A 12,103-nucleotide genomic window follows, 5' to 3' on the forward strand; every position below is an offset into this window, starting at 1 on the left:
AAGACTTTGATGTTGACCGTTGACCTAATTGTAAATATTATTAAATGTTGATACGAACACTACTCCACCCCATATTAAATGCCAATATGTCAAATCTCGACATAATGAAATGCAAAAATACAAACGTACACTCATGTCGCTACAATGAATTCACCGAGCGATTTATTTATTGAGGCAACCGCAGCATGCCATAAGGGAATTCTCTACTTTGTCGTAAATTTCTCTATCCCATCTCACTACAGTCCTACGCAGTGCCGTCCTTAAATTTGTGGTGACTTTAGATGAACTAAAAAAATGTAGCTTTTATAAGAAAAATTAGTGTAAAAATATCGTCTCAGTACAAGAAATAATAATAATAATAACCAAAACTATAAAATTTTAAAACATATTTTTTTTATTCCTAAAAAATTATTTACCAAACTCACATAATCGAGTTATTTAGCCACAACGGCTATGTAAAATATAATTAGGAACCAGCTGAAAATTCGGTGAAATCGGTGGTTAAATTCACACAACCAATTAAAATTTTGCAAATTGGTGGTTAAACCGAAAGATCCGGTCAAACCCAAACTTTGTTTGACTGTTGGTTTTTAAACTTAAAAAGATTTTAATTGATGTTGCTACTTATATTGAATAAAAATTATAAGTTTCCTCATTTATCGATGTGGGATTTTTTTTTAATTATGCCTGTTTTAAGTTTTTAAACTAAAATATTTTTTTTTACTTTTTTATTTATTTATGAAGATCCATAAAAATAAATATCAATAATAATAATACTAGTATATGGACTTATCTCAAAAAATAATCTAAAAATATTTACCTCATTAACTATATACATAAACTAGTTAATAAAATGTGGCCCTAATTTTATTTTCAATTTTTGGTGGCCTTAGGCTAATGCCTAACTCAGAAGACATGAGGCACGGCTCTAGTCCTACGTACCATGCTAGCATAGCCTAACAGTTTAACCCCATTTTGAATATGATATCGGACCACCAATTTAGGCCAAGTATTTTTATAAAACCCTAGTCATTTCACATGGTAGAGGGTCCTTAGATTACTCATTGCAAATGTTTATGTATTCAGTAATCTTCTATAGTATTTTGTGTCCAAACAGGTTTTAATTAGTTTTCTACTATTCTGTTACCAAACAAGTCAATTTAATGTAATATTAATAAAATAATATATTTTTAATTTATATTTTAAAATAAATACGAAAATTTAAATTTGAATTTAGATTTGTTATAGATTTCCTTAAATTTAGGTATATTGTTTATCAAAATTACAAAATAAGTTATTATTATATTTTTACAAAAATAATAAATCTGATATCAATTTAGATTTAATTTCCATATTCAAATTTGAGTAATATTTCAGTGACAAGGATAAAAATAATATATTACTGTATATTTTTATTAAATAAATCTTAAACTTTTAATATTCAAACTTAATAAAATATATAAAATATACAAATAATATGAATGAACGGATTATAATTATGCTTTAATAACTATATATGATCCTTTTCGGATTAATATAAATAGATATGTTATAATAACGTTTTTATAATCGTTGTACCTATTAGATTTAGTTATTAGAATATGTAACTAGAAATAATAAACGGACGGATTAGAATAATGTTTCTCTAATCGCAGTCATATATATACTAGAAATAATAAATTAATAGAAACAATATATATATATATAAACAGAAACAAAATATATATAAACAGAAAAAAGTATTTATCATTTATTAGAAAATTATATATAAAAAAACATAAATAATATTACACGATTTGTTAAATTAAAAATAATCCCGTACGGATGCACAGGATATAATCTAGTTAAGTTATTAAAAATAGTATATATGCAAGAAGATCATTGCAACTCTGTTCTTAGGAAGTTAAGTTTATGGTTCTCTGTAGTTCCTGGGATTGATTTCAGAATCTGAATTTTTTACAGTGATGTTGTTATAGTTTTCTGACTTATATTATTCTTATGGCCAAGAAGTTAAGTTTAAGAAACAATAATGGTGGTGGGGTTTTGGTTTGTTGAGACTTGAGAAAGAGAAAGATAGTGCAATAATTTGTTCGTAAGTTCCCTGTGAGAACTGCACAAGAGAAATAATTAATAAGATTGGGATAAGATTGGGGCCATGCGTGATGACATTTTTCCATATTGGATTTTGTTTTTTTAGGATAACAAAGTTTAAATCTGGGAGAGTTGATAACACCGTACTTGTACCCATTTTCACCACTGATTTCAAATGTTTTTTCAAAGGTTTTAATTAGTTTTAGTAACTTTTATTATGTTTTCTCTATATTTGTAGTTCAAGGCTCTTTTAAAGACGAAACTTAGAGAAAAAGATGGAAAAATTGAAGAAATCCACATTTTTAGCTTAGAGTCAGATCGTCAGAAGTTCAGCCTCAAATAAAGACTTTCTCACCGTCTGATCCAGCTCAAATTGGGAGACATTCAAAAGAAGATAACCAGGTTTCGATAGCATTTTACATCAGGAAGATCTAACAATGCAATCAAAAGATACATGGAGAAAAAGTTGACCAAATTCTGACCAAATTCACTAGTTCCAGAAGACTCTCACCCATGGCAAACAAGTGTTTTACCTGCCCCGGAAGACTCTCACCCCCAGAGGACTCCTGTAATGAGACCTGGAAGACCTTATGACCTAAAAATACATTTCTTAGCAGCCCTAAACGGGTGTGTGCTCCTGTAATGAGATTTTGAGCTACCAAACTTTGTTTTTCTAGGGTTAGGCGATGGAGAAAGGGATTATTCCCTTTTATCTAATTAACTTTTCTGTTTCATCTGATGCATTCTTTCATGTATTTTATCATTTCTTGCATCATGTAGATTTGTCCCAGAGAGTCAAGTTTCTAAAGAGTTATCGATAGGTATACATGTTCGATTAGGATTTCTAAGTTTCTAAACCATATTCTGGATCTCATCTCTTCTAAGTTGTTCATATTGCATGAGAGTAGATTCATGACATTTTCTCTGAGCCTAGGATCGATCAGAGCCACGAGAGTGCTGTATCAGATCATCCATACCTAGCTTCAGAAGAACATAGTCGCTACAGGAATCGAGAGCTACCTGTAGAGAAGATGTGAGCAAAAAAATTTAATAGTTAATGCATGATCTTATTTCTGGCATGAGAGCGAGAGTTAATTGTCAGATTTAAGTGATTAGTTGATTAAGATGACGAGAGTTCGTTAATCATACACATGTCTATTCCAGTTCCATGCAGATCCCAGAAGATAGATAAAGATAAATCGCTCGGAGGCTAATTGGAAATGTTTTGACATCGATTAGAGTAAACCGGAGAAGTCTAAATCGCCCACTATGAGTCTAGAGTCTATAGTTTGAGTCGAACACCCTTGAGATATTCTTTTAGCAACTCATTTATATTGCATTTTATTTTCCGTAAATATTAGATTAGGTTTAGTTTAGTATTCGTAACCAAAAATCCCAAACCCCCATGAGTTTATGACTTTGCTTACTCTCCGACTTTGGTTTTCTTGCAGATTGGACATATTCCCTATGGATCGACAACTAAGTTCTACAACGTACATCTGTACATCATGTCTTATTTCATGCATTTTAGGTCCTTAAACATTAATTTAAGACTTAGGAGTTTGCATTAAGTCCAAAAGAGTTTTGCATGGTTTGGAGTGTTAAACATGTGCTTTTGGAGCTTATTTAGAGTGGAGGAAGTGAACCAGGTGCAGAAATGGTGTTCAAGTGATAAAAAATGGTGAAAAGGGGATCTTGGAGTTTCTCGGTTAAAATCCATACCGTAGGTAGGATTCTCGGCCAAAACACGTACTGGCTGTTTAAGCTTCTCGGTCAAAAATCTCTGATGCAGAGACATTTCACAAATCGTATTACTTGAAGGCCTTCCCGGCCGATTCAACTTCCGAGGTCTCAGAAAAGATCAAGATAATTGATTCAAGGTTCCAGAATAGTTGGAATCAATGCATTTGGAGCATCGAGCTGAAAGATGCGGCCACGGAAGATAGACCTGTCTCGCATCCATTCCGGAGCAATCCGATACGCCTCAAAGACACCGTTACCGGAAAGCCTTGCTGTCCGATTCAGCTTCCGGATTCTTCATGAAAGGTGGAGAAGATTGAGTCGTGGTTCAGTACAATTGGAATTAGTGGATTTGGACCAGTCATATGAGAGTTATAGCCGTCAGGAGACATACTTGTCTTGCTTCCAATCCAGACCGATCCGATGAGTTTTAAATATTATGAAAGACGAAGCCCTTTCTCTCCGATTCAGTTTCTGGGGCCTTCTTCAAGATTCAAGATCTTTGAGTCTTCTTTCCAGAACACTCTATATCACACGATTTGGAGCTCTGAGCTGGGAGATAACGTTTTCGGAATGAACACGGGTTTAGAAGCCTTCTTTGGATCATTCCGGTTCACTTCAAAGATTGGCCGTCAGAGAACCCTTCCATTCCCTGGATGCACTTCCACTCTTCATCAACATTCTAGATGGTTGAGCTGCCTTTCCACTGGAGTTTGAATCAAGCCATTTGGACCAGTATTACAGGAGATATGCTACCTCAAACGTGGAGTTGTCCGAGAAAATGAGAAATGCTGTTACTTGGGTGTGTAACTTGGTTAACTCGCACCGATGAATGTTCATACTATGGAAACAAACTGCGACTTTAGAGATGCGTGTAAGGAGACTTTGAGAAGGGTACCAGAATCAAATTTGGCTAAGTCCACAAAGCTGTGCGACTTGGGTGTGCGAGTTGGACAGCAAGTGGAACCATCTAGCACATGTGTTCGCAAATGAGACCGACTTGGGTGTGCGGCTTGGGCAGGGACGTGACCATCTCGCACATAAGGCACAAGACCCAACTGAACCGGGTCAGTACCCAGTTTGTCTTGGACTGACCCAGTCCAAAACCCTTAGTATAAATAGTTTTTAGGAGAAAAAACCCTAGAGATCTTTGATTCCCTTTTGAGTTTCTTTTCCCCTTTAGTCAAAAACGAGTTTGTTCAGAGATATCTGAAGGATATAATCAATATAAAGCTGTTTTTTTATCATCTCATCTTCTTATCTTTGCTTCTAATCATGATTAACATCACATCTTGCAAAGGAAATGGTGTGTTCATCATGATTAGTGAGTAGTCTTCTTTTAAGCTTCTAGGTGTGTAGATTAAGGTGCTTAGATGTTTGATTTATGATGTTTAGGTTCTAGATTCTCATTTCGTTTCTTTAGTTAGCTGTTTCTAATGTCAGATTTCCTTGAGAAAGTGAAATCTGGGTTCATAGGCATTTCATGCACCAAAGATGTTTGATGAAATGCTTGAAAGAGCTAATTTGTTTTAAATGCTATGGGAATGTTTTTTTGAAGCATAAATGACATATTAGAACTGTTTATTATTGCATATTGATCATCATTACTACTAATGAGAGTTAGGTTTGAATGTTGATTAGTATAGTGATCATTGTCTTGGGAAAGAAATGGACTTGCTTTGAGTTCTAAGTTGATTGGAATTTGAGATCATGTGATTGCTTGCTTTATCTTTCTGTGTAAGAAGATTAAGTCTGCCTTAGCTCTTATTTTGATGCACAAAGAAGCTGTCTGGTCATTCTAGACTTGGAACCTTATGTTTGTTGATTGATTATTCACTAATGGGAATTAGTATTGATTAAGTAATTTTCAAAGGGATTTATGTCATGGGAATGAATTAATCTGCTTTGGAAGTCTAGACTAAAGAATTGCAAGTGTTGCATTATTTTCTTAACATCATGAATCAAAATTTAAAGCACCCTGATCAATGATCACATCTAGAGATTTAGCTTTCTATTAATTTGAGTCTTTGTTTTGTTGCTTGTTTAATTCTTAAGTATTGCTTGTTTCTTGTTCGTTTTATGTTTTTAGATCATTTGGTTACCAACTCATCTGCTTATTAGGCTTGAATTAAGGTAGTTCCTCATAGTCTTAGTGCCTAGATAATCTCCATTTGGATTGACCCTAAAGTGCTACAACAAAAGAGGTTAATTGACCTTAGTAGGGTAAAAACCTACTATCAATGCATTTGCAGACACTAGGATTTTATAAATTTAAAACTTCGGACCAATGGACTTGCAAAAAGACGAGCAACCTTAGGCCCACCATCAACCGGCCGAACAGGCCAAATGGGTGGCAAAAATTGATTCACAATCAAACCCAAAGTGAATATTACTGTTCGACAAGACTGAAAATTCTCGGCTAGAAAAGGCTATGGCAGAGACTTGGGCCTCAAGATTTTCGTGGTTTACCAACACTTAAGTAAAAAGTGTAGATAGTGGAGGACATGATGGGACCTGCACAGACCTAAGGCTGGAAAAGGTGTGGTAAGTCCATGAGATGGAGGCAAGAACTTCTTGATGGTCTGATGGGACATTTCTGGTGACAAATGTCCGGATGAATGGTAAATCCCCTCAGCAATTGATGCAAGGTAAATGCAAGAGTTACTTTTAGCTTCACATTTTAAATTTATAACCCTACATGTCTGTAAGTGCATAGATGTGTGTTGTAGTATTTACGGATCGAACTGCATAGATTTTGAGGTTTCAGTGCAAGTCAATCAAGGACTTAAAACTAATGGAGCAAACAAAATGGGAGTTTTGGTTTTAGTGTCACTAAATGTAAATTAGCAATCAAAATTAAGAGGTTGTAAAGAAATAAAAACTAAACGAAGGGCTTAAGGGTAGTCACAGGGACTCATGAATTAATATAATAATACTTACACAAATCGATAAAAGTAATCTACTAGGGAGTTTCCAAAACTAGAATAGACAATGGTATGATTAGCCAACTGTTGTCACCCTAATCAACTAATCACTCAAACTCGACCAGTAACTTTCGTCTCTGGCCGCGAGTGAGATCATGCATTAAGTAAACAGAATTCATCTATGCTCACAATACTCTATATGTAGCTTTCGTCTCCTATAGCGATTTCGCTCGTTCACTTCTAGGTCAGGTAATTCGATACAACCCTATTGTGGCTCCAATTTAACCTAAGATCAGCTTCTAAGTGGCCAGCAAAGAAACAGGCATTAGAAATAAGAATGAACGAAGGACTCCCAGAATATTATGAACCCTAAATCTAGAAATTCATCGAATCAAGACATGAAATTCCCTTTGAAAAATCCCATAAAACCCAACTGGGGAACTACTTAGACATAGTGTAAGAAATCATCATAAAAGTATTTAAGGTTGCTAGAAATTGAAATAAAAAAAAGGTAAAGAACGAAAAACAGGGGTGAAGATGGAGATCCAATGGTGCAGCTCTCGGTGGCTCCTCTTCGAAGACAGCTACTTGTGGTAAAATCGGCCACACCTTCTTTGAATGACTTAAAAGAGGTATATCTAGTCTTCGAAGTCTTTGGGGACCTCTAGGATTTGCAGAATAAATGATGGGAATAACTTGGGCTTGCGAATGGGCTTATGAGGCTCAGAAATAAGTCCACCACGGTTTCTGAAATCAAGCCCGCAGAGAAACATCCTCCAGCCGCAGGTAAGAACAATTTTGCCTTCGATGCTGTGTTCATTTGCCTTCAGTACTCCGGAAATATCTGGAGTTCTAACCGTTGGAATGCTTATATTCCAATTGCATTTGAAAGTTGGTTGTCTCTTCTATCTTGTGTCCAATTTTAGGGATGATCGGACGGTTAGAAAGTCTTTATTCATTGCCAAACTTCTGACGATCTGAATTTATTCAAAAATGTACTTTTGCTCCAAAAACTCTTTTGAAACTATAAAACATGGAAATCATTTTAAAAACATTGACAACTAAAATAAACACCTGCATAAGATTTTAAAAGGGTTGTTTTGAAAATAAGGACGTTTTTAAGTTTTAATTTGAGAAAAGGGTAGTTTTATGTTTTAATTATTCAGGGTAGGGACATACTTTCATAATGCCAAACTTACCCTTGTTTCTGAGAGAGAGAGAGACAGAGAAGTCTGTCCCTTAGAGAGAGACAGACGCAGAAATTACTGTGGGTCCCAGGAGTAGTCTGTGTCCGCGTGCGTAACAGCCGGGAAGAGAGCACTCACGCGCGTGATTGAATCGTTTTTTGGGCCTGATTTCAAATTTCGGAATGAAATATCCAAAAACCACCTTACTGGGCCTTGGTTATGGGCCGGAAACTACCCAACTCATTAGACGCAAAATTACCCTTCCCATTCTCTTTTTATTTTTGGCGGGAAAAATTGTGGTTAATTAGAGATAATGGAGATAAATTGGTTAACATAAGAAACAAAGTACCCTAACCAAATTAGAAACCCTAGTTTCCCTTTCCAAAAGATGTTGAAATTGAAGGAGAAATTATGTGATGATCAAGAGGACAACAACCACGGTTAGTTACTTAATCCTATTATTGTACACCCATAGATTAGTCATTGTTATTTTCGAATTTTTTTCGTTCTGGTGTTCGCTATTTGCTAGTAGTTTTTTAGATATGGTGTTCGCGATTTGCAGTGGATGCGTTCATTCTTGTTATGGCGGGAACGTGGATAAGGTACTATACAGGAGATTGGGATTTCAAAATGAACATATCTCGTCGTGGAAGGTGCATAAATTGCAAAGATGTGTCCGGACCTGATGATTTGAGAAATCTGATTGCGCATGAGTTCGGATTAGACCCGAGAGTTGTTTCGGTGGAGATTTCCTACTTGTTTGATGATGTTCTAGCTGAGCTTAATGGTGATGGTAGTTGTCCATGTGTGATAGTTACTCCTCGAGAGTATAAATTCTTCCCTTCGCTGCATAAGTCTGACAAGTCTGTGAATTTATTTGTCACATTCAAGGAGTCAGTTAATGGTAAAATGGTGAGATTGAAACGGAAGGAAAGTCTTGAAGTTCAAATTGCTAGGGAACGGCGAAAGTCCTTAGGGCCAACAAACTTCATAGCCTCTTCTTCAGCAGAGTCTAGTCAACCCAATGATGAAGCAGATGATGAAGATATCGATGATTGTTTGCTGATAGCACATGCCAAGAAAGTAGAGGCAGATGCCGCAATGAACACCTCCAAAGGTGTACAACCTGAAGCTGTCTCTGTAATCCATCATTCGTTGGGATTAAAAATGTCCCAGGAATCAGAGAAAGTAGAGGCTAAGGCCAGCACTAACACCTCCAAAGGTGTACAACCTGAAGCTGTCTCTGTAATCCATCCTTCGTTGGGATTAAAAATCTCCTAGGAATCAGAGAAAGTAGAGGCTAAGGCCAGCACTAACACCTCCGTTAACGTAAAACCTGATGTTCCAAGTCACGCTGTCTCTGTTGACCACCCTGAGTTGGAATTAAAAATGTCCCAGGAATCAGACGAGGCGAGAGATTCGGAAGAGAAGGAAGCTGATGATGTTGACGATGACGCATACGGCTCTGATGATGATTATGATCCGGATTATGATTTTGACTGGTGGAATGATTACGTACTAGCAGATGGTAAGGGTTTCCATTCTAAACCTGGATTTGATGAGGATAAGGATGACTCTGGTAGTTCAGGGGGTTGTGGAAGTAGTCGCGGAAGTGAGCCGAGTGATTCAAACCATATGGACTACTCCATTGTCTTAATGGAGAGTCCTATTCATTTTCCTGGAAGAAAGAGGACTGTATGTGAGAAGGTTCTGGCTCCCCATGGTGATGATGATGATTTTGTGCAGAGTCCGACAGGTGATGTCGTTTGGGGGCGTAAGAATGGCGGTGCAGAGCTGAAGAAAGCGATTAAACGTACATAACTATATGGATTTCCGGATGTCGCACCAGTCTCTGATGATATGGGAGGGGATTTCGATGAACTTGATTTGTCAAATGAAGATGGAGAGATATGGGTTGGGAAAAAGTTCAGGAACAAGGAACACTTTAAAATCACGTTGGCCATCAATGCGCTGAAGAATGTAGTGACGTTCGAATTCAAAAAGCATGCGAAGAAGTACACAGTCGTCGAATGTCCAGCAACGATATGTGATTGGAGGGTGTTGGGGTGTCAAGTTGGCGACTCTGCGTTGTATGAGGTGAGGAAGGCGTGCTTGAAGCATACATGCCACCCGGATACAAGAAAGAAATTTTCTAAGCATGCTACTTCTAAAGTCATGGCGGCTCTGCTAAAGTCTAAGTACGAGAATGCAATAGTTGGTCCACGTGCGAGTGAGCTACCTGCGATTGTTCTCTCCAAATATAATATTACAGCCTCGTACTGGAAATGCTGGAAAGCTTAGGAGCTGGCTATATACTCTGCTCATGGAACAAAGGAGACTTCTTTCAAATTATTACCGATTTACCTCCATGTGCTCAAGTATGCTAACCCCGGCACCATAACGCATTTGATAACCGAGAGAGATGAAATAGATGGAAAAGGTATAACCAGGTTTAAGTCCGTATTTATGGCATTGGCTGCGTGTATATCTGGATGGAAACATTTGAAACAAGTAGTTGTTGTTGATGGGACTCACCTGACTGGTAAGTATAAGGGTTGTCTATTAACGGCCAGTGGACAATATTCTAATTACCAGATTTTTCCAATAGCGTTCGCCGTTGTCGATGCAGAGTCTGACCAGACATGGAGGTGGTTCTTTTAGAAGTTGGTAGACATTATTCCAGATTCCTCTGATCTTACTATTATCTCGGATAGGCACGGTGGAATTGCCAAAGCTAAAAAGAAATTGTATCCACAATCACACCACGGTGCATGTCTTGTCCATATCCAGAGAAATGTTCACGGTAAATACAAAGGTTCCGGTCAGAAAGGGTTGGTCGGAAAGACTGGAGAAGCGTTCACAATTTCTAATTTCAAGAAACTATACGCAAGGCTGAAGGATGTTGATTACCGTTGTTGGGAGTACATGGAAAAAAATCCCTCTTGCGTTGTGGACTAGATCACACTTTTCTGGTCAGAGGTATAATATGACCTCCAGTAACATTGCGGAGTCTCTGAACAATGCACTATTCGCAGCAAGAGACAGTCCAATCGTTGCAATGCTAGAATTTATCAGGCGAAGGTTAGGTAGGTGGCTTGAATGCAGAAGAGAGAAAATTCAAAAGATGGATGGTGACATTCCAGAAGATGTTGACAAGTTAATGAACCTGCAGTTTGGAAAATCTGCTGCACTATCGGTTCAAGGCATTTCTTTGTGGGAGGTTGAAGTGAGTTCTGAGTTCGGTGTACGGCGGCATGTTGATCTCCTAAAAAAAACATGCTCATGTCTAGAGTTTCAGACATTGAAATACCCTTGCCGACATGCAATGGCTGCGGCTATGCTTCGCCAAGTGGAGTACAGCAGTTTGGTTGATCCAATTCTTAAGAAATCAATTTGGAGTGCAACAGTTTGTGGCAAAATCCTACCAATGCCCGACCCTAACGACATTCGTATCCCAGCAGAGGTGCGTGACCTGAATATTATGCCACCTAAGTCAAAACGTCAATCAGGAAGGCCTACGACGAAGAGGAAAATTTCAGCAGGAGAGTATCCTCAGGTTAGTGTACACTAAACAATTATTTTACCCCAGTCATACTGATTACTGATTACTAATATACGCTGTTGCAGGTTGCAAAAAAAAAGAAGCCAAACAAATGCTCGAGATGTGGAAATCCCGGCCATAACCGGGCAAAATGCAAGGAACCATTGGGTTGACCGGGTGTGGCTTTTGTGTGTCTTTTGTTGTGTTTAGGAAAGAGCGAGCCACATTGTTTTTTGTGTGTCTGTTGTTTGTTTTTTTTGTGGGGATCTCGGTTTGTTTTTCGGTTTTGTTTCTTGCGTAAACTATGTTTTCCTATATTTAAACTTGGCAAGGCATGAACTATGTTATATTTGTTATAAAATTTATGATGTTTACTGGATAAGGTGTACACAGTTTGTGTACACAGTTTGTGTACACCTGTGACGGTGGACACAGTTTGTGTACACTGTGATGGTGGACAACATGAATCAGTTTACATTATATGGTGTATGCGCATAATGACTTATGTATAAGTTTACATTTATATGGTGTACGCATATAAATTTAGGTGTATGCACATTATGGCTTATGTTTAGGGTTTAGGGTTTAGGGTTTAGAGTTTAGGATCAAAATAATTATCA

The 12,103-nt window shown here is 37.3% G+C and overlaps 1 protein-coding gene across 1 annotated transcript; it reads left to right on the top strand.

The window, feature by feature from the left end:
• Positions 1-11,066: 11,066 nt before the first annotated feature.
• LOC112087510 lies at positions 11,067-11,656 on the top strand. Its single transcript, XM_024157422.1, has 2 exons — positions 11,067-11,498; positions 11,570-11,656. The coding sequence occupies exons 1-2, from the start codon at positions 11,067-11,069 to the stop codon at positions 11,654-11,656; spliced, it is 519 nt and encodes a 172-aa protein (XP_024013190.1).
• Positions 11,657-12,103: the final 447 nt, after the last annotated feature.

This window comes from Eutrema salsugineum, unplaced genomic scaffold (genome assembly GCF_000478725.1).
Source record: "Eutrema salsugineum unplaced genomic scaffold, Eutsalg1_0 scaffold_17, whole genome shotgun sequence".
Classification (NCBI taxonomy): Eukaryota; Viridiplantae; Streptophyta; class Magnoliopsida; order Brassicales; family Brassicaceae; genus Eutrema; species Eutrema salsugineum.